This window comes from Amblyomma americanum, chromosome 6 (genome assembly GCF_052857255.1).
Source record: "Amblyomma americanum isolate KBUSLIRL-KWMA chromosome 6, ASM5285725v1, whole genome shotgun sequence".
Taxonomy (NCBI): domain Eukaryota; kingdom Metazoa; phylum Arthropoda; class Arachnida; order Ixodida; family Ixodidae; genus Amblyomma; species Amblyomma americanum.
In genome coordinates this window covers 28,650,982-28,674,801 of record NC_135502.1, presented here as the reverse complement: position 1 = coordinate 28,674,801, position 23,820 = coordinate 28,650,982, and the positions used below count along the sequence as shown (strand labels likewise).

Genomic DNA, 23,820 nt, shown 5'->3' with positions numbered 1-23,820 from the left:
GCGTCATGAATAGACAACAACTTCACGCTCACACCTGCTGCTGGCTGTATTCAGTAAAAAAAAAAGTAAAAAAAACGCGGTCTGAGGCGCTCCTCGCATCCGCACGTAACAAAGCAACGAGAGCAGAGCTTCCCCGTCTAACCACGTGCACAAACGGCAGCTGGAGTCCGACTGCTAATGACGAGAACATTTGCGAGCGCTTTCTCAGGCCGAAGCCCGTCTGCATTGTGCAAGACGTCTCGTAGAGGAAAGCTCCGTCCCCGCTTCTTCATCGCTACATCACGGCTACGCGTCAGCAGCAGCTCTCAGAAGCTGTGAAGGAGTGCGACAGGTGATGAAGAGCGATAACGAGAGAACTATAGAACGATAAACGCCGTCCAAATGACACGCCGCCAACGTCATGGACACTGACGAAATAATACAAGAAGGCTGAAGGTGCCGGCAGGCTGAAGCCAAGCCTTTTCGCAACTAGAGCGGGCGCAAAGCATCATCAGATGTGTACGGTGACATGTGTGGGAACGTCGTATTGGTCCCAAAGAGCTGTAGAGGAAACGCACTCTCGAAGGCGCAGCAGCTCGAAGACCGACTTTTCTCTGGGCGGCCACAACTCATGATACCCGCGATTTTGCTCTTCGCTCGTTCGATTTTGCTCTTCGCTCTTCTACTGCAAATAACACTGCAGCAAGGCTAAAACCAAGACACAAGTTATTAGACCAATTAACGGCTCGACCACGTGACGTGAGGAATCGAGAAATACGTCGCCAACAAGGCGGTTAAAACGAGTCGGAAATAACTGGAAACGAGGTGCCGGAACTCGGTCTAGAGATATTGCAAATTGCCGCGAAATGAATGGGCATGCAATGATCGGACGACTAAGCGGAAAGCGGTAATCAAAACTGCGACCACGCATTAAAAAAAAAATTAACCGCAAGGTGACAAAAAAAAAAGATGACGTCTCAGCTGTCACCTTGCTTAACGTCAGCCGTCAACAGATCACAAAAACGAGATCCGCGCTAACGCGCGAGTCAAATGTGCGAGCATCGAAACTCGACAAGGCGCTCATTTAAGCGCATTCACGGGAAGACGGATGGCGTGCGCGTCTCAGTGGGTCGCGGCCTTTTGCAATTATCGCGCGCAGCGGGGTTGCGACTTCTGGTAACGGAATTCTCAGACGGCGCACAGCATTGATCGCTCGCGCGCGGCCCACTTTGACAAGTTTGCGAGAAGACAATGAGCAGATACATCACGCGCCTTTTGTGCTCTTCCCAAGGTCAAAAGTGCATCCGACCGACTTACGGCTCGTCTTTATCGCCATACGAAACAGGTGCCAGAAAGTGGAGACGACTCTATCGGCCAGCGTCTGGCCCTTCGCTCGAGTGGTATTTCTGTGTTCCTTATGTAGAAAATTTAACAATTAGAAACACCGGAGGGCGCCGTCATCTGCATCTATACGTCCATCTATGGGGACCCCCGAGGCTCCTGGAAGCGCGACAGATAGCTCACATTCACTTCACGCGGGCACAGGAACCACAAAACAATTGAGCGTTTTGTAGCTCCTGTGTCTTAATAAACAATATAACTGCTTTGCATCGCCATCACCCGCACCTTGAAGGTTGCGCGCGAACTTCAGGCGCCAACGTCGCACCACTTTTCTCGTGTCCTACGATTGTTAGCGTATACAGTTCAAAGTCTTGACAGCCTTATTTCATTAGCCCGAAGCAGGATTCACAACAAGTCAGCTTATATATACTGTGGGCCCATTAAACTGCGAAAAGTCAAAGAACTGGACACACGGTTACAAGAACACCACCATGCCGTTTGCTGATAATTTAATGGTTTATGCGGGTTTAACTTCCCGAATCGACTCAGGCTACGAGGGACGCCATAGTGCAGGGCTCCGTAAATTTCGACCACATGGGGTTCTTTAGCGTGCACTGACATCACAGTTCAGGGACATGCGTTGTTGAGATCATGGACCTCGCTAACTACACACCGCGACTCCTGTGTTATTCCAGCACAGACAAGTCAACAACGGTGGCGTCGGGCAGAAGCGATGGCGCGGCGGCGACAACAGCGGCGGAATCTTCCCTTTGTTTGCGGCAGAAGAAGAGCGCCGATCAGCAGCTTCGGCGACAGCGGACGCAAGGTCGTGACCATCCTCGCTGTTGGGGAGGACGAAGGCCTCTCGTCTCCCCTATGCGTAACTGCGGCGGCAAGGGGAAAGAAGCTGGCTGGTTCCCACGAAGCAAAGTGGCCCGAAGAGAGTGACTTTTCAACGCGACCCCGTTCTCCAGAAAATACGGCGTCGGCGTTGAGTGGAAAATCACGGGCATATCTCTGGTAAGGTGGTAGCTCCATGGCAGCTGAAATGGGCGGGCACAGATTGGTCGTAGGGTTGTGCGACGTCACGTGACACGGCCGATTTGGGATGGGAGGAGCTGCCAACTCGGGCTTCTCAAATCAGATGGGAGGCTGAGGGGAATCGAACACTAGGCCACGCAGGCACGGTCGTACGGCTTGGTTAAGCGGGGCTCTTCCCTGTACCCATTAACGGCGGCGGTGAACCGGTACCTTTCCAACGGAGCCCAAGGTAACCAGTAATTCCAGCGGGGCCTGTTTTCCTGCAGTGAAGAATCCCAGACTCCGCCAAAGGAGCTGTGAGACAGTGTCCACATTGTCATCGACAGCAGAGAGATTCCGCCTCACCACCGGACAGGTGATTGGACCTTTTTGATGAGCTACGCTCCACAGCAGGGGAACTGGGGTCCATCAACGTTGCAAAACCAGCCGGGTGGAGTGCTTGCTGCTACCCTTGTAGATGTGTGAATGAATCAATGAGCTGTTTATTTAGAAAGGGAGGCTCTAGGCCGTGTACATGTGTAAATAAACTGTACAGCCGTATTCTCTGACCCCCCCCCCCCCCCCCCCCGCTCTACCTCCTATTTCAACATATGAATGGGATGCGGAGCATAACGACCTGAACGAGGTAGGCACCACAACGGACCCCGCATCCAACAGCGTGCACACAAGTGGCGTCAGAAGTCCCGGACGCCAGCCAAGTTAGATCGCGCGGGACCGTGTTCCGCTTACTTGTGGCGCTACTCATGACTGCTTACGCCTCCTTTCGGTCATCACCGTCTCCGATACGCCACGCTGATACCCTTGATACACGGACGTTTTCAACCGCAGTTCAGTTCGACTGAGTTCAGGGGCCGCAGTTGAAAAGGCCAACTGATAAGATGGAGTTCAACGGACCCGCCGCATCGGCCGAGTAAGTGGCATTTCCCGCTGTCATATATTCTTAAATCGCGCGAAAGGTTATTGTCCCGGCTAGTATTAGCACCAATCTGCACCTTTTACTAATCGAATGAGTGTAAACACGCAAAGCTGCATCAGGAAAAAAAACTGTTAGGCGATGAAGCCAGCTTCAAAATATGCCTCTACTGGATTGTCTTGGCTCGGCGCGAAGTTCGGCCGCAGCGTACGCAAAGCAGATAATCTGCACAGAAATCGCAATTAAATAATATAAATCGCGGTATTCCTGTTTAAAACTGGAAATACCAATTTTAATATCTACATTCATAAATTGCCCGCCCGTGGCGGGATCACGTGATCCAGAGGTTGAACCCAGTTTCACGAAACGTGCCGTGTAACGGCAGCCGGTTGCGATTCAGTTCAGCGTCAGTCGGAAAGCTGAATCGCTGTGTTGTTCAACTGAACGGCAGTTGAAACCGCCCGCGTAACAGAAGTATTCCCAGGCTATAAGCGCTCTGCCTTTCTCTGCAAACGAATTTATCTCACTCCGAGAATAAGATGCGCTGCCGAGCTGCGCCTTCCAGGAAGCCACATCTCTGAGAAATCGCGCACTCTCCGCAGTCCCTCTTTGCCAACACGGCACGCTCGCTTAGACGTGTAAACCATCGCGATCGCCGCGTAACGCGTAAATCACCGCCCGTATGCACGCGCATATACATCTCTCCCGGCCACTCGTCCAAGGGAGCGGCGACTACTACCACGCGGAGACGAGCAGAAAGCGGGAGGTGGCCGTAAAACGGGGCTCGCGCGTGCATTCCCGACGAGATCAAGGTCTCTGATCGGAGAGCGGCCGACCGAGGAACACAGCCACGACGAGGACGAGCGCCGCATTTCCCGGAACCGCAGAAGGGCACGCCGACGCGGACGCTGCTCTTTGAATAAAGCCTACTCACTGACTCAGACTGCGGCTTTTGACAAGCACAGGCGAGATTTCGCAGTTCCCGTACCGAGTACATTGCTGTTCTGTCTCGTATGGATAATTTCACCGCAGAGCTCAAAGTATGGTGCGGCACGGTACGGTACAGTACGGTACAGTATGGTATGGTATGGTATGGTATGGTATGGTATGGTATGGTATGGTATGGTATGGTATGGTATTGTAAGTTACGGTGCGGCACGGTAAGGTACGGCAAGATACGGAACAGTACAGTACGGTACGGCACGACAAGGTATACAGTATGGTATGGTGTGGCACGGTGTTTAACGCCCTGAAACTGTACATGGGCTATGAGATATACACCGTAGTGGAGGGCGCCGGATTAATTTAGATCATATGTGATTCCTTAACGTGCACTGACATCGCACAGGACATGGGTGTTCGTGCATTTCCCGGGGTTCGATCCCGAGACCTTGGGCTCAGCAGCTTCATACGTCATGGCCACACAGCCCCCGCGGTCTGCGTCTCAATGCCTATGATGTGTACGCTTTTGCACTTCTGTTGATATAGTCGTTTCTCTCCCAATTATGGCGCTTTAAATGCAACACGAAATGAGGTGAAAATTAAATCAGGTTTATACCTGGTCGTTGGGCACCTTTCGCCTTCGGTTACCGTGATTTCGCTGTCGTCTCATCGCCGATTACGATCAGCCAGCTCCTATGCCTCGACTAATAAGAGAGTTATCAGCCAAGACACAGTTCTGTGGTTAGAAATTGATTTCCACCTCTTACACGAGAAAATTGCTAACAGCTTGTTTGGTCGATCAGCCGGCACAGATTCTGTTTCTCTTTCTCGCCACCATCGGCGCTCACTGTTGTAGCAGCAATCTGATGCATTCTTATGATCTAAGCGAAAAACAAACATGTCTAAAAAAAGTCACATTAAGCAAGGTTATTTATACCTATGAATGCTCCAAAATATAAGCTGTTCTGGTTTTTATCGTCTTTGCTTTTAGTCTTGTTCGCTAGATGGCACTGCGATTGCAGGTACTCTAGGCTCGACCTTTGGTTTCAAAGGCCTTGGAAGGCCTCCACGAACCCGTTGCGGCTTCAGACTCTCAGCTGCGGCAAAACGCGAGGGCACGGTGTTAAAACTACTAGCCCCGCATCCCGTACCGATCCCTGCGCATCTGCAAAGTGCCATTCTGCAGCGTGCCGGTGGGCGCCGCTCTTTGCGACCAACGCTTCTTTTAGCATGAAAGCGTTGAACTTTAATTTTGCAAGTGCGGACTTATCCGAGCTTACTTGATGGAATACAAACTGTGCTAACGTAGAACGCAAACACTGCACACGAGGCGGAAAGGACAGCCGTCGACAGGTGCGCCTCATCCCCAGTGTTTGCCTCGCATGTTTGCGCAGTTTTCTTTCAGAAGCTGCCTGTCCGAGCTTGATGGCCGATTCAATCTTTTAACGCAGCCCGCATGTTTTGTGCATCGTACAGGCAACCGTGACAGTTGCTCCCACGCCAGCGTCCGCATACTAACGCGCTTTCTGCACAATCAACGCCCCCTTACGTGCAGAGGCGGTTCGTTCAACGATACGAACGGCAGAGGGCGTAGTTTTATCTCGATAATAACTACATCCCAGTCGGCACTGAAACTCCCTTGGACGCCCTGCGGACATGCTGAACGTCTACGGGACGTCCAAGGGAGGGTAAAATTACTCCGGAGCCCTCCACTACGGCACCTCTCTCTTCCTTTCTTCTTTCACTACCTCCTTTATCACTTCCCTTACGGTGCGCTTTCAGGTGTCCAACGATATATGAGACAGATACTGCGCCATTTTCCTTTCCCCCAAAACCTATTATTATTATTATTATTATTATTATTATTATTATTATTATTATTATTATTATTATTATTATTATTATTATTATTATTATTATTATTATTATTGGGATAATGACACGTGGAGACATTATATTCCCCGTTTTTGCTGTGTAGGCGCTGCAGATATTCGCAAATTTTAACCCGCTCTGAGCTATTCGTTTCCGTTCGTCAATGTCCGGAAAGCTAATTAGAGCAGAACGCAACTTAAAACAGCAATGATAATAACGCGGATGAGGGAAGGGTGATGAAGCGCATATGACGTCACCTGACAAGGACGTTAACTAGTTTGCCATACGCACTGCATGTGCTGCACTACCTCTGTGCCCGCGAAACGCGTGGCGTTGCTGTGTGCACCCAGTGACCGACACCACATAGATGGGTTCATGAGGCATCCGCTACCATACTACTTTGTTCCGCACCAGAACAGGCGAGTCCGCAGCGCTATCTCCAGCGCTTATCACGTGAAGAAAGAGAAGGCTTGTGCCAGTTGGTGATACGTTACCAAAAGCGAAGATAACAATGCACAAAAGGAAAACAGGGCGAGAGACAAGAGGGGGACCGCATGAATCATATCAGCTGACTACACGGTTACCGCCCTGGCATCGATCCAGACAGAGAACAGGAAGCATTCACTGAGAGCACCATGGTTATAAGCAACAAGGAGCTGAACTTGCTACTCAGCCTTCTACTCCTACAGCGCCAAGCACAGGCAACGGCACAGGGACTGACGCAATACAACGGCTGAGTGAGTGCAGTCCTTATGTCGTTGTATGCGTTTGGATCCCCTGGAGGAGATATGATCAACCAACCCGCACCTGCAGCACGACGATTCTGGCCCTTCCCGCGGTTCGAAGACACAGCGATAGCGTACAGCCTCCTCCCCGACCCTTAGGGGTCAGCATAATGCCGGCACCTGACCCTGGTGTCGCCGAGATATATACTATAGACATCTCGGTAAGCGTAAACCTTCTCTCTGGCAAGCATGTTAGCGGCAACTACCATTTACGACGTAGGACACCAACGCCATTTTGCCACAGTACAGCTTCAATGACACGGTTGCCTCTACGTCACATACAGCACGACTCTCTCTCGCTCTCTCTCTGCCTCTTTTCAGCCCTCGTATCCTGACAATTTCCCTCATAGCACTGTTCAGGTGTCCGCCCACCGAGTGGGCCTTTCTTATCCTCTCACCGCCTGCACCCACTGAGTTATTGCACCTGGAGGCTGCGTGTGCGCCGAATAATGATAAAGTGTGTAGCACGATACACCAGGACAGACACTATCCGCACTGTGGGCTGCCACATATCCGCTCCCCGGAAAGCGACGCAGGAGCAGCAGCTGTGGCAGTCGGTCGGCGGAATCGTTCGGGAGGGACCGTGCAACCCCTACGGCACGAGCGCGTAGGTCACGCCAAAGACGTCATATATCTGCTGACATCGGCGGGACGCGTCAGCAAGCCACCTGCAATCTCTCTCTCTCACAGCCGCTACTGCGACCCCCGGAGAAGTAAGGGCGAGCGCAGAGCCGCCTCTGCTTGGAGCACGAAATGCCATTGTGTGAACCGGGCATCGGCCTGAGCTTTATGAAGAGTCCAGAATTCCTCGTAGACCTTTTTCCCTCCAAAGGTCACATGACCATAAAGCGTAAAAAAAGAGGAATAATTATGTATCATTTAGCCTGGCTAGGGGAAATGCGAAGTAGGTCGGCTACCCCTTGAATTTTCATTTCGGTCTCGGTTCGAGGCTCGTTTTTTTAAAGTCAAGTCGGTTTCAGACAAAGATAGGCGATATCGGTGAGCACCTCTGTAGACTGAAGTAGAGTGCTACTTAAGTATTGTTTTTTGCTCAGAAGTAACGTGGCTGTCGCTCCATAACCACGTCCTTTTCCGCTTAGCGCGGCAAAGTCCGCCCACAGCGCAACAGCTAGGCCTAATACAACTAGTACAACAGCTAGTACCACTCACCAAGCGAGCCAAGGCTAGCTATATTGTCAAGGAAAGGACAGGACTGAATACTGTTTACACATAAATCTTGTAGCTCAGTAAGAACATAGTTTTTTTTTTTTTTTTCTGAGCAGCAGGATAGGCTTCGTTTTAGCGCAGCTTGAGAGCATTTGATCGGCAGCGTTGAAAACAGTCGACTGGAACTAGGTGCAAACCTGCTCCTCGTCAGCGCACATTTGTGGCCTTGAAATGAGGTCCGTGCAAATTTGGTTTTCAAGAAACGAAAGGGCACCGTAACTGTCGCTTCACGGTGGTCACCCGCACAGCGCCGTGAAGAAGGAATGAAGGGGGGAGTGAAAGAGGGAACAGAAAATAGGAGTCGTGGTGGAGAGCGCCGTAATAATTCTGACCACTTTACGCATGTGCACTGACATCGCACAGCACACGCGAGCATTTGTCTTTCGCCTCCATCAAAAGGCGGCCGCCAAGAACGGGCCTGAACCCGGGCCTGAACCCGCGCCCTCAAGACCAGCAGCCGAGGACTGCAGACAACGAGACAATGCGACCGCCATATTGGTGTTTTCGTGAGCCCCCACCAAAATCAATTCGACGGCGCTTAAAAATCTCAGCGTACACAGACACTTCCAGGTACCCTTACGCCGTACCGCGCATCGGCTATCACCAGCATGCATAATAACCTTGGACGCAAACCAAGCCGCGAAGCCAGCGGTGCAGGTACAGCCTCGGGCTGTTCGAGTTACGTAACCGCCTCTGAACAACAAGTTGCAACGTTGTTCTTATGCAGGCACGGCTCGAGGGAACCATGTCAGCCAACACTAATCGCATGAGTTACGTAACATATAGACGAACCACTACAGTGCGCAGCCCCGCCAGCCTCTCAAGCACCGATTGGGGTCAAGGGCCCGCTGGCACGACTAGCAGAGCAAAAGTCGAACTGTAACAGTCTACAACCGACGCTAAAAACACGGCGAAATATCAGTCCGAGATCACTGGCTCTATACAACTGATTTCCGCCTATTATGAAGTGTATACGAAAATTGAGTGTATCGCCTGCAAAAAATTTCGCTTCAAAAGATATCATTATCATTTTATCAACTTCAGATTGCAGTGATTACGACAAATGACGAAAAAAAAAATGGATAACTGTCTGCACATTCCATCCGCGGCTTAATTTCGCAATTTTACTGATTGGTACAATTCACTGTAGTCACTGCAAGCCCGCTGATGTCCAATGCAGGGCAGATTCCTCCCTGGTGATCCCCCATTAACCCTGTCCTTCGCAAGCTGCGGCCACCGTCCATACGCATTTGTTTCCTGACCAACTCTGCTCTCTCGCTGTTTTATGTCATCAAATCATTTTCGTTATTATTTTATACATACAATGCCTGTGTTGTCCTCCTGCATTCCTGTTTTGGCTTCTGCATTTGTTTATTTATTGTTATCAAACTGATGTGCAAAACTATATAATATTTTTCTCTGTTTTCGTCAAAGCCAACCTTCGAATTAGGTATTTCCGCTCGTTTTCTCTACGGGGTTTCGCAGATTTTGCCGGGCATAGTCTCACCAGTTATTTTTGGCTTTGACAGACCTTCAACTGAAAATGTAATACAAAAACTGGCAATAAAGATTATTAGTATTATTATAATTATTACTATTATCATTTGTGGGCAAATGAATGTACCTTTTTGTGTGTTAGTATGGTGTACCAGAACCAAGACCTTTGGGTTGTTCTTGGGCACAGAGAATAAATATTGATTGATTGATTGATTGATTGATCGATTGATTGATTGATTGATTGATTGATTGATTGATTGATTGATTGATTGATTGATTGATTGATTGATTGATTGATTGATTGATTGATAAGAGCTGGGCCTCCGCCGCCGAAGGATGGGTCCGCTAGTCGCTACCACATGCGCGCGAATGGAGCGCTCGACCAGCCCCGACAGCGTGGCGCTCTTCACTGGAGCGGCGCTGAGCGCGCGTTGCCGGCACTCCATGGAGCCGGCACACGAGCGCGTGGCGCAGCTGCCGCGGCCGCTTTGCACCGGCGCGGTTTTCAGCGGAGCGGGACGCGTTACGAAAGCCGCCGGGCTTCTGGTTAGCGGGAAGGGTTCAGCGGCGCCGAACAAACAGCTCGCCGGATCAGTCGGGCACCGGCGGCCCGTTATTACGCAGGGCGCCCCCCCCTCCTCGATCGACGCGCGTTCCTGCACACTTGCGCAACCCTGTTTACGGCAGCGATATAATACGCTATGAGTGTCAGTGCGCGCGCGCGCGCTTAATTGTGCTCTTCGGCGGGAGGTCGAGCGCAAAGCGCGCATGCCCAGCACGGAAAGACCTTGGAAAGTGCACGCTCGTCTCTGCGCGTCTCGCGACAGTCGTGCTCAGCTCAGGTCAACGAGCGCGCCGCCAGCCTGTGCTTAATCCCGCAATCGGTCCTGGGTCGTACAAAAAGTGCACCCATATCTATCTCTTTCTCCACGCCGGGCAGTGGGCTGAAATTCACAAAACCGATAACTCCGACAGGTTGTCTCTTTATCGTATGACCATAGAGACCGGTGACCACCGAAATGTTCTCCACCGAGTGTGATCTGCCGGCTTTAAATACGGCGAAAGAGGCAATGTAAATTTAACCCGGGTTCAAATAAGAGGCAGGCCGCCAGGCGGATAATAAAGTAATATGTTAGTGAAAAACGCAGAAAGCGCGCCTCAATGAACTGCGTGTTTATCACAGCAATGTTGTTTTCCCCTTGCATATAGTACGAAATCGGTGCACTGCAATCGAAAGTACAAAAAAGAAGTGAATGCATTTCGTTCTAACCCGCCGCGGTGGCTCAGTGGTTAGGGCGCTCGGCTGCTAATCCGGAACTCCCGGGTTCGAACCCGACTGCGGCGGCTGCGTTTTTATGGAGGCAAAACGCTAAGGCGCCCGTGTGCTGTGCGATGTCAGTGCACGTTAAAGATCCCCAGGTGGTCGAAATTATTCCGGAGCCCTCCACTACCGCACCTCTCTGTTCCTTTCTTCTTTCACTCCCTCCGTGCACTGACATCGCACAGCACTAGCTGCCCTAGGGCGCCTTAGCGTTTCGCCCCATCGAAACGCGGCCGCCGCGGTCGCGTTCGAACCCGGGTAAACCGGATCAGTAGCTGAGCGCCCTAACCACTGAGTCACCGCGGCGGGAGCACCAGCTTCACGGTGTTCTTTCTTGTTACCTTGCATCCTGGGCATCTATGCGCGACGATGAAGACCGCTCGGTGCGGTCGATCACTTGTTTTCAACCTTGGGCTCACTACACTGAACGCATCTCTGTATCATTCATAGCGTCTACTGCGTACACACGGCTGTACACAGCGGATGCGTACACAGAGAAAGTAGCAAATGAAAAAAAAAATGACGGCAACACGCGGCGGGGGACACGAACTAGAACACCCTGGTTTGCATAGTGCTCTGCTTATCGAAGGTGAATATCTAGGGTGAAAAACTTAATAATAATAATAATAATTGGTTTTCTGTGGAAAGGAAATGGCGCAGTATCTGTCTCATATATCGTTGGACACCTGAACCGCGCCGTTAGGGAAGGGATAAAAGAGGGAGTGAAAGAAGAAAGGAAGAAGGAGGTGCCGTAGTGGAGGGCTCCGGAATATTTTCGACCACGTGGGGATTTTTAACGTGCATTGACATCGCACAGCACACGGCCGCGCCTTAGCGTTTTTCCTCCATAAAAACGCAGCCGCCGCGGTCGGGTTCGAACCCGGGTACACCGGCTCAGTAGCCGAGCGCACTAACCACTGAGCCACCGCGGCGGGTTTCCCCGTATTCCAAAGAGCAATTAGTACACATCCGCGGCTCCCGCGCGCTCCGTGCACAGACAGCGGCGGACGAATGGCGCGGCGGCGATGACGTCGTTGGTGCAGTAACGGCCGCGCAGCGCGCGCCAAAAGCTGTCGGGAGCCGACCGAGACGGTAGCGACCACGCGGCGCCACGTGTCCACCACGGGGAAGCCGAGTCGTTCCTCATCCCGCCGCAAGGCCAGTGATCCCACCCGGCAAGGTCGCTAACACAGAGGGGCATTTTACACTACACAGCCCCCGGGGCTCGTATTTCTTTTTCCTGCTCTTTTTTTCCCCTCCCAGCAATCCGATAATAATAGGCGGCACACAATGACACGGGGAAAAAGACAACTGCGCCGCTCTCACACTGGAATAGGTCAGGAACGCGAGGACTTCGAGCAGGGTCTAATAAATCCACGGGTTCGCGGCGGACCGATGGCCGAATATCAACGCCCGCCCGAGACTCATTCCACTCAGGTGAACCGCGCAAATGACAAAAGCACTGCCGCTGCTTTTTTTTCTTCTTCTTTTCTGCTTTCTAGAGGTCGTGCGCGATAATGAAGGCAGCCTAACGTCAAAGCGAAATAAGGCGCAGGGCTCCCTAGTTTCGGGTCTCGCGCGGTCCGCGTTTCTGCCACAACTTTCATTTCATAACGCGAAATCCGATGGACTGGCTTTTGCTCCAGTGCTCGCTATACGTGGACAACACGCGACTCGACATACGCCCATCCAATGGAACCAGCAAAAGCCCCCTTTCCTTATTTCCTACCCTCTTTCTTCGTTCACTCTGAGGATGGAGCTTCATTCCCCTTAATTCAACTGAGTATAAAGCGCACCGATATACCGGGCAGCACACACAGCTCGTTAAAGCAGGGCAATTTCCACCAAGTATTAATAACAGTCACAGCAAATACACTCTGAAAGACGCGTTAAGGGCGCCTTTATAATCCCCCGCACGTCGGTTCTTGAATAAAAGCGCCACGTCTTAAATACGAACCCGTCTCATGACGGCTTATACGGAAGCAATTGGGGCTTGTGGATATAGCCGCAAACGTTCACCCTGCCTCCTAGCAACTAAAAATTGGTTTTGGGGGAAAGTAAATGGCGCAGTATCAGTCTCATATATCGTTGGACACCTGAACCACGCCGTAAAGGATGGGATAAAGGAGGGAGTGAAAGAAGAAAGGAAGAAGAAGGTGCCGTAGTAAAGGGCTCCGGAATAATTTCGACCACCTGGGGATCTTTAACGTGCACTGACATCGCACAGCACACGGGCGCCTTAGCGTAGCGTTTTTCCTCCATAAAAACGCAGCCGCCGCGGTCGGGTTCGAACCCGGGAACTCCGGATTAGTAGTCGAGCGCCCTAACCACTGAGCCACCGCGGCGGGTCCTTGCAACTGCAGAGCTTGTCTTCGTCCGCAACGAAGAGATGTGGTGCCCATCAGATCAAACATCCGCCATACATTTCTGCAGGTTTGCCAGAAGTAGTCAGGTATAGTACTATAAACACATGTGTAGAGGCCCTTCAGGCTTGGAGGCTTTGGGAAGTGAGGAAAAATGTTCTCATCCTCTGCGGAACGCCTGAACTCCTAAACAGCCAAAGGTTCCGGCCAGAAAACGGTGCCAAAATGGCCCTTGAGTTGTACAAACTATGCCTGTCAGAGGTTTCAAAACATGATACAGACTCCGTAATCATTGCAGAGCGAGCTTTATTGGCCGCATAATGAATATGGCACTCCCTTTAAGGAATACAATGTCAAAAAACAAGTGGAATGTTAATGAATTAAACACGCCTAAATCCGCGAAGTGATAATATTTATGCCAGAATCACAAAAAGCCAACCGTCCACACGTCAGCCCAAGTTTCCAGTTGAGTTATACTTCTGTTGTTGCCAGGAAAAATTAAAAACAAAGTGCATAGGCCTGCCCACTGGCTCAAGCTGAGCCACAATTGCTACCACGTGCAGAAAGTAGGAGAGTTTAAAGATAGGATAGAAAGATAGGATATAAGAGACGCGCGCTATAATGTCCCAGTCCGATCCCGGAGGCAGTGCAATACCGGGCCAACCGGTGGCGGAAGTGAAGCAACCTTCAAGCACTCCGCCACATTTCCAAAAATATGCTGGGTTCAAATGGGACCCGTATCAGATATTCTATAACCGAAAACGGCCCACGGGGGCTTCGAACACCGTTGAGTTATACATAAACTGACAGGCGGGATCACGCAGTCGTTCTGCCATTCGGTGGCTCACAATGCACTGTTCCTTTACGAGCAGCCTCAAGTTTGATGGCGACAGGCATTCGCCAAAAGCCAGAACACGTAACGCCGTCTGTTGCATACAGAGGTAACTGCGAATTTTATTCTAATTAGCGCACAGTTCGTCGAAAATCCTGCTAACCACTCCAAATAGTCTCGACTAGGCTGGCAGTGGTTTTGGCCCAGGAAAGAAGTGAGCTCTTCTGAGGCGTTCAAAGAGTTAATATTGCCTCTGCAATTACGTACAAAAAGTTTACCCGCTTTCAAGACCAGTCATAGCGGGTATATGTTCTTCCATTCCGACTGAGCTCTTCTTATTTAAAGCATTTTTCGATGCTCAAGACACACCCGCAACTATCCAGGTTTCTGTTTGTTTAAATATATTTAATTAAACGCCTTCGCTTCATTTTGCTCATATAAAGCATGTGTAGACAATATACCCGCGTAATTTTTATTTCTCACTATGTGCAAGACGTCTTGCAGTCGGATGCAGCTCGAACAAAGCGGCCAATGCCCCTCAAAGGCCTTCCATCGTATGTCGTCGACCTGTCCTCATGACGTGGGGGTCATTTCCCTCCACCTGCGATAATAGGTCGACTTCGTTCGTCGGAGGGTCTCGTTTGAGGGGCATTGGCCGCTTTGTTCTTGAGGGGAGTTGAAAGTTCGGGCGTTAACACATGGTCAGGCATTTTTCCTAGCCAGAAGGTCTCGTCACCGGGCGGCATTCTCGCGTTAATTTTTGTGGCGAAAGCTACACTGGTCTAATCAGCGGCGCATTTCGAGTAAGCGTCCCTAGTCCCTACTGCGCATGCGCCACTACTTGCACCGAGTCACAGGTGTTCCGCCGCTGCGCCGCGTCTTTAATAACAATAATAATTGGTTATTTGGGGAAAGGAAATGGCGCAGTATCTGTCTCATATATCGTTGGACACCTGAACCGCGCCGTAAGGGAAGGGATAAAGGAGGGAGGGAAAAAAAGGTGCCGTAGTGGAGGGCTCCGGAATCCCGCGTCTTTCCTCAAAATCCAAATTTCAATTTCCTCTTCCTTCCTTCTTTCTCTCCCTCCTTCCTCCCTTCCCTTACGGCGCGGTTCGGGTGTCAACCGAGATACGCGAGACAGTTACGAGTGTCATTTCCTTTCCTCAAAAACCAAACAAGTGAGCTGCCGGCGTTCATCTGCGCTGACAACGTTGCAGAGGCCGTTCATTTTCACTAAAAGGAAGGCGCACAACTGGCCCAGTGGGTCAGTGGACACCTCAATCTCGCTTTCATGTACGTGGCGTTGGTGTCCAACTGCAAAAACCTGCTTTGATTGCGTTCCGCACACTGCATAGGCAGCGCGCCCGCCCTACCACCCTGGCAGGTGGAAAGGTTGGTCACCAAGTGAACGCTGCGGCCTGTTGCTGCAGTGCCGCGTGTCAGCCACAACGTTGTCAGCGCTAATGCATGCAGCTCACATCTCTCTCTCACCACAGCCACGCGCATCAAAGTGCGAATGAAGCGTCCACTGATCCACGGGGCCAGTTATGCTCCCTTCCTTTCCTGAAAATCATCGCTGTCTTGAACGTTGTCAACGCCAATGAACACAATGAACGCCGACAGCTTTCACTTTGTATATCCTGGATCAGCTGAGCTAATCCACATTCACTTTTGGAAACGAAATGAGGGAGATACAACTACAGCCTTCAATACCACGCGGAGGAGAGCTTTCGAAAGGGCACAGCGCTTTGCCACCTCTTCTAAGCCGCCAGCACCTGTGTCTAGATCATCCTCAGTAAATAAAAACGAGTGACCTGGGGGATTTATGGGGGTGTCACTTTTGATTATGAGGCAACTGTGGAATATTGTAAAATACCTTATAAACAAGTTGATCAGAATGGCCATTCCTTCGGACCCGTAGCAAAATCTTGCTTTTAAAGTCTGTCGTGCGCTTGCACCGAGTAGTTCAGACTGTCATAGAAGACCAACTGGGTGCGTTTTTGACAATACATAGCAGAAAAAGTACAAGCGTCCCGAGGAGGGATCTGCGGATATATTGATTGTTACGATGCTATCTTACGATATGAGGGACAAAATGCGTTGATAAAAACTTTTCGTTCATAAATTGTGCTTGTTCATATTTTTTGGGCATGTGTGAATGTGGAGAAGCTGATTTCCAAGATTTTCGCAAATTGTCAACCGCCATTTTTTTTTTAATTCCCTTGGCAACTATTTACGTCGTCCGAATAAACTTGCTTTGTAGTCCAGTTACAGAGGTTTGAAAAACCGGAAGCGCTCATGCTCGAACCACCTTTGGTCACGCGCGCAGTAGATCATTTACCCTCAACAAACAACGCAATCAGGATATGCAGACGTGCTCTCAAAACCTCGGACTATACGCGTCTATCTGCTACGGCTCACCCCGTCTCCGCTGGACCACCATACTTTCCTTGTGCTCTCACTGAAACATTCATCCCGGTTTTCAAATCGTGGAGCCTCGGTGACATGAGATGGCCTCTAAGAAATAAATACACCAATACGAACAGCAAGCACGTAGGGCTGTAAAAACACTTCTCGCAGAAGGAAAATCCTATCTGTGAGACGAGTCATTAAAAACATGCGAGACAAGGGCATCGGCGTTAGCGTCTTCTTCCGCAAAGATTGCAGTTTTTCCCCCGTCACATGCTGATAAATATCGTTTGGAAAATAAACGCTGCGGAGGGTGATAATCTACGGCCGCCTTCACGACAGTGTTGCAACGACGCCCCCATAACAGCCGATGAGAACAGCGGTTATCGCACAGACACCCGCGTACAGTTCATGGTCACCAGAGTAGTTAGTCGCCGTGCGAAAAGCCCCAAGAAGAAAGAGAGCTCAAAAAGACATCCGTATTTGGAGAGGAAAAGAAAAAAGAGAAGCCATTAATCAGGAAACTGAGGAAGCGTCCAAAACGAACGATCACTGGTGACACGCAGACGCCGGCTTGCAACACACATCCTCGGACATGCCGAGGAAAATCTCTCAAACAGACCGCGCTTATTGATAGACGGCATATGCTCGACCGAGGGGCGGTACGCACTCCAGCCTAGAGCAATATGGTAAACGCAAGGCCTCTCCGACCACCGGCAAACCGCGAGCGTGCCCTGCCTGCACTGTACGCGAGACAACACTACAAATGTGAGGCTGTTTTTCTTCACGGCGCGCGATAACGAAGGCGGCGGGGCAGGCTTATCCTCAGCGGCGCTCGAGGACTGAACACACACACACGCGCGCACGCGAGGAGCCGGTTGTGTTGAGTAACGCGGCTCGTAAGAGTGACGCCGTTTGCAAGGGAGAGACCGAGCGCCCGTGAAGGCCTGCAGTAGCGGTCCGTTGCGACACGCCGACAGGTAGCAAGCAGCATGCACGCAGGCCGGTGCGCGCGTTCGCTATCGCACTGCACGGCCACGCCGCCGAAATCCGACCATTCGTGGTGCTTCAACACTGCTATCGCAGGGCCTCGGGAAGGTCGCTGCGCTACCCATGTCGCAGACACGAGGGGACGCGCTCCGACCACAACGCAGCTAACGCGAGTCGGAGGCGAAACTGAGCACGTCCCCTGCAAGTCCCCGCGAAACACGGTTGTCCAACGATGCTCGCGCTGGAAATGAGACGATCGCATCGAAAGCGTGCCGACCGGCACATGCACGAACACGGAGGAAGCAGCTTCGGAAAACAAAAACAGTCATACAATGCGACGTCGTTCTTCGTCACACGGCACGGCCCTACTCGTCATATGCAAAGCCACGGCACGATCAAACGCTGCAGACGCCCCGTGAGTGCAGCGTAGCTCTGCGGAATCTCACGCCAAGCCCACCAACGCCGTCGAAAATTAAGAAATAGCACTGGCAAGGTCAAGGACCGCCGAATCAGGTGTTCCGTCTCAGGTGCGGACGATGTTCCGTCATCGACCGCTATCAAAATAAATGAGGCGAGAGCAGCCAGCGGGACTTACCTTCGTTTTGGTGATGACATGGTTGGCTAGTCGTACCACTGCGAAGTTTCCTTTGCCGATCGTCTTTTCCAGTTCGTAAAATCCAACTCGAACCAGCCCCGCACAACCCGACGCCCTTACCCTGTCAGCCGCCATGTTGTGGCGCGCCGCACGCATGCGCCACACACTTACTCTCGTCGCCGGGCGCTGGACGAGCTTCCCCATTCAAAGCGCTTCGCAATGTCGCGGCACAACGTTGGGCGTACACACCGATCGTCCCGATGCTCGCGGCACACTTTCAGTGGGTCACCCATAGTCGCAGTCGAGGAGCGGTCGAGCTACCGCCGCGCTGGCTCGACGATCTCGGCCGTCTCGGCACTAGCAGACGCATCCAACGCATCTGCCTGCGGCCGAGGCTAGGCAGCGGGGGAGAGGGGGCGAACGGAAGCCGCCGCCGGCGGAGAGAGAGGACACGGCCGCCTCCTTACGTCACGCTGTCGTGCCGACGATCCGCCAAACACACGTGATGGTCACGGCTTGCTCGAAGCGCTGCCGCTCTAGCAGCTGCTGCAACGTCGGTCCAGCTACGGTGTCCGTGACGGGTCGCCGGCATCTCGTCATTGCGGAACGCGCGGCCTCCACCGCTCCGCGACCCGGCTGCTGCGCGAGAGACCGAGCCGGGCCGAATGCGACGGGCCCGAAGCCAGGCAAAAGTGCGCGGGGAGTCGGCCGGGCCGAGCTGACGCTCCCCGCTGAGACCTTGAAAGCCGCGCGAATGACGTCAAACGGCGTCAGGTCGCCATGGTGACCAAGCCGCCGCCGCCGCCGAGCCGTCGGCGATGCCCTCGTTCACTCCGCTTCCCCTCTCTGTATCGGAAGTGCACAATAGCTGAAAGCGCGCAGGGCCTGCGGCGGTAGACCCCGTGAACCTCCGGTTTTGCAGCAGCGCACTCTGTGCAGACATCGCAACGCCGCTAGACACGATGGCCAGAACAAAGGACGGAAATGAAAACACGAACACCTAGCAAGGCACACTCGTCGCTACTACAAAAGAAAAAAACAATAGTTTCACGCTCCTGAAACGCATTATTCGTTGCGTTTTCTATGCTTCAATGAAGCTCTGAAGAAACTTAGCATATCAAGGTTAGAACAATAAAAAGCAGCTGATCGCAACTCAGTACTTAATTGCCGTGGCTTCTCCATGTTGAGTAACCGCGTTCTGAAGGAAAAAAATATCGACCACGGGGTAAAGGTTCTTGTATTATTGATGAATTCAATACAGTGCTGCAAGTCACACATCAGAAAAAAAGATAGACAGAAACAGTAGAAAGGAAAGGCAGAGTGGTTAACTAGGAGACGCCCAGTATGCTACTCTACACTTGGGCAGGGGAGCAAAACGAAAGAAAGGGAAGGGAGGAATGGGAAATCAGTTCTGCACATGTCCGCATTTCTTATTGTGTAAATAGTTTGTAAATATTACTTCTCCCCCTATCCTCTCTTCCTGACCCCTCACCTCTTTCATTTCATTTCTCCATTCTGCCTGCTATCCTTTATTTCCACTGCCCCAGCTCAGGTGCTTCAGTATCGATGGCAGATGCCGGGGCTAGCAAAAATCTTTTCCTTCCTTTTTACTATTATTTTTGATAAAACCGCTACCCCCACATGTCAGGAGGTCACTATAGACTATGGGGGTACACACGCCGCACACTGAAAGTTTATAACAAATTCTGATGCATGCAAGCAGGTGACCGGTCTGAATTTTATCAGCGGCACTTGTGATTCCATTGCTTCATCGAATTATCTATTACTACGGCTACTATAGATCTCTAACATGTTGAAATAGGTGACATCTTTGCTTTGAGATTCAGTTTTTTCTTCAGGCCGGTATCTTGCACGCAGAACTGACGTACTACAGCTAAAATGCCTGGCCCAGAAACCCGAAACATTCTGTAATGGCTGCTTTCTACAAAGTCCTGACACAGAGTTTTCGGTCAGCCGTGCATTTTTCTGGTGATCCTATCAAATATATGCTGACGCTTTAGGTGCACGATGCCGCTGAATGCTCTCCATTTCTTTCCCCTGCAGTGCAAGGCAGGGGCTCAAGAAAGTTTAATTTATTTGTAACAATTATTATTGTAAGTTGCGATCAGCACCAGCAACTCAGCGGCGCCCCACGCCCTATTCCAATTTACTGCAAATATGCATGTCCACGTATACCGCAAGTACCAGCGCAGCTCGGCTTTCTTTCACGGACGCTGGCGTTTCTTCTACTAAATCAGTCGCAAGTTCAGCGCCGTCTAATCTATGCCTGTTTTGCGTGTATCGTCTTTTTCGTAATTTCTGAGACAATTACGGCACCACTTCCTTTTCTCAAAAACCAATTTTCAATTTAGAAAGCACCCGCGTTTTCATGCTTAGTCCTTATGAGGCACTATATTTACAATCTTCCAAAGCCAAGTGTATAACGTATACATAAACAGTCTCAGATAAAAATTATTGAGTGTTGCGCGCGTTATAAAATAGGTGCATTATTTACCGCTGTTTTAAAATAAAAAAAATATTCCTTATTTCTGAGACTCGCAAAACCTCTGAGCAGAATAATGCTGAAGAAATAGGTATAAGATGAACAGGTGCCCTTCCCGATACAGGGCGCCTCCAAATGTGTGACGTCGCAGTCTTGAGCTCTTTAGTTCAGAAATTAAAAACGAGCATTTCACCTATGACCGCGGCGGCCGCGTTTTTATGGAAGAAAAACGCTAAGACGCCCGTGTGCTGTGCGATGTCAGTGCACGTTAAAGATCCCCAGGTGGTCGAAATTATTCCGGAGCCCTCCACTACGGCACCTCGTTCTTCCTTTCTTCTTTCACTCCCTCCTTTATCCCTTCCCTTACGGCGCGGTTCAGGTGTCCAACGATGTATGAGACAGATACTGCGCCATTTCCTTTCCCCCAAAAACCAATTATATATTTCACCTATCATGCCGCATGCACATATGTGTAAGCTACTCGAAAGTTAAATGTCAAATGTATCTCGCACTTCCATACTGAATGGAAATAAGACACCTACAAGGGAATGTAAACGTGATAAATATGAATAACCCTGAAGAAAACATCCCTGCATCAGTCTTATACTTGCCAACTTCGTCTTATACTTGCTGCGTCGTGCGAAAATACATGAGCTTTTGAAAGTATGCAGGCAAAGCTACCCTTCCAGTGCACGTAACTAGTTGAAAAGGCCAAATTTTGCCGAGCCACAGCGCCAAGGGTAATAAATAGCATTTTCGAAATTCTAAAAATTGATAAGGCTATTACTGACGATCGGCTGCAAACCTCTAATCGCCACTAGGCGCCTAAATCTACTAGTTAAAAAGTTACTTATTAAAAATTTTTTAACCAGCTTACTACTTAAGACGATTCACCAGTTTTCTGGTGTCCATCAACACTGGCAATACTATGCCGCAAAAGCCATATTTTTACCCCAAAAAGCCTGGTTTTGAAAAATTTTGAAACTGTTCGCTGAAACACCCGGTATATACGTATACCTGGGCAGGTTGCCACATGTCAGAAGGAAAAACGCCTTTTTCTGTGAATGTGGGCTCGAAGAAACACGCAGCCTGATCGGCGCCCCTGGCAGGGAATCCTTTCAGGGGAAGAAATTAACTTGGGGACAGCGGAGCGTACTGACCCGTGGCTGTAGCCCAGCTGTGTAGCGCCAAACGAGAGTAAATTCGGAACAGTCATAGGCAGCGTTAAATTTTTTTTGAAGGAATTTCAAGGAAGTTTCCGGAGGGAGAAGAATCAGTGACAGGAAAGGGGTAAATGATCGAATATTTCAGGTTCATTGCAGGAAGGAGTGCGTGTGCGAATTTTTTTCTTATTCTTCGTCAAATATGAAATCCGGGCCCACCTGGATAATATTCTGTTCCATCTTCTTCTGTTTCTTCATGTTCATCATCTGTTGTGCCCGCCTATGCAACATTTTATTTATGGAGGCAGATGTAGCCACCAGAAAATTTTATAAAGGTTGACCCTACAAATGCGTGGCATTCAAAAAAATTCCATAGCCACTTGCATCCGCCCCGTGAGTGCGATCCGCGGGGCGTGCCTACATTTTGTTCGCCAGCTACGTGTATCCACCATCGACAATACCTCAATTATAACTGAGTGTTACGAGACGATTACCACGTAGCATAAGAAGTGTCTTTTACCGCGTTATACTGAATCATTACCGCGATAGCTACATTTATTGTGAAGACGCCGCTGCAAGCTGGGTGGGAAGGCTCTGTTACGCCATTTCCTACCGCACATTACGTATTCGTTGCGGCCAGCTGATGCAACCAACCAGGAAGGACGCTCTTGGTGGCACAACCGCCGCGTGCTTCCGGTTGCCGCGGCGTCCGCCGTCAGGCCTTTCTGTTTCGCTCAGCGGAACAACACCACGAAGCCCTCAGGCCTCGCATGGGGCACAGACAGCCTTGCGCGCAGAAAACGCAACTCGGGGAAGCGGCAACTTTCACTGGGTAGCGACGTGACGCAGTAAAGCCCATGCAACGACACTCAGCGCACTGCTCGCTCTCCGATGGTGATAAATTAATCTACACGAGCAAAGCATGGCTCATTGGGCAAAACAAGGTTGGGCTGGCGCTAAGGAGTGCACAGGAGGAATCACGGGGCAAGCAATCGAGGAGAGAAAAAGGAGACAACGAGGAGGTTGACCTCTCGTCTCCACTGCGGTATCTTGAGAAATGATGTTTTCCAGCTCTCGTTTCCTGAATCCAAGAGCAGGGGCGGACTTCGGTGGATCGGTGACGTCACTCTTCTCCACCCCATCCGTCTGCGCCGATGTCCCACGCCTGAATATCGCTTACGTGTGTAAGTGATCCTTGCTCGTTAAGTTAGGTTCATGGACACGGGTCTTTGATAGCCCTTTTAATGGTGGAGGATGAGCGTATGACCACACTACCGCTATTGCCGCAGTACTCAGCCCAAAGCTGTATTGCTCCAATTCACAAGCTCGACCATACAACAAAATTAATTTTTCGACCGCAATGCCCGCAACTGAAATAACTTGCCAGAACACACTGCTACCATCAGTGACCTGTCTCGCTTCAAGTCTGTACTCAGATGCCCACCATCCAAATGGCCGTGCTCCGACTGAATGACCTACTAAGCCGTTTGTGTAACGCGTGCGATCGATCTTGGTCTTTGTCCACCCTCAGTAATGCGTCACCACAGTGGCTGAAAGAAATTGTCGTGACTACTACGCTCTGCAAAGCTTACGCTGCACTGTTTGCAGCTTGACGTGCGGCCCTACCTTGATTATAGGCTTGTTAAAAACATGATACGTTAAACGACTTCTTTCATGCTTCCGATCTTCCAGCTAAAACATTCTAATCGAGGTGTTAAAAGCGCCGTTAAATTTGCAAGATTGTCATTTGCCGCGTGGAAAGCAGATCTTTTCGCCTTTTATATTCCTGCAGAAGCCTCGTGCAACTTCGGTACATTATCTTCGATCAGCTTGATTGGAAGCTGTTTGTCAGGGATCATATTCACCGACGCTTTCTTGAATTTCTCCTGGGCTGCATCCGCCGACTCAAGGTCGGAGAAACTTAAGCGACTGTCTTCGTCACCGTATCAAACTTCGGAGCGCAAAGGAGCTGAAAATCAAATTCCATACACGGGTCGGCATCGGCTTGATGACGATTATTTGGCAATTGGGCTTAAACCTTGTCGCC

The 23,820-nt window shown here is 50.6% G+C and overlaps 1 protein-coding gene across 2 annotated transcripts in view; it reads right to left on the bottom strand.

The window, feature by feature from the left end:
* The window catches only part of Sik3 (Salt-inducible kinase 3), an 87,372-nt gene extending 68,542 nt beyond the window's left edge, over positions 1–18,830 (bottom strand). For both annotated transcript variants that reach the window (XM_077668880.1, XM_077668882.1), the window contains exon 1: positions 18,108–18,830. In XM_077668880.1, the coding sequence (XP_077525006.1) occupies positions 18,108–18,311 (204 nt within the window). In that variant the 5' untranslated portion in view covers positions 18,312–18,830. The remainder of the gene's footprint in view (positions 1–18,107) is intronic.
* Between the last annotated feature and the right edge of the window lie 4,990 nt (positions 18,831–23,820).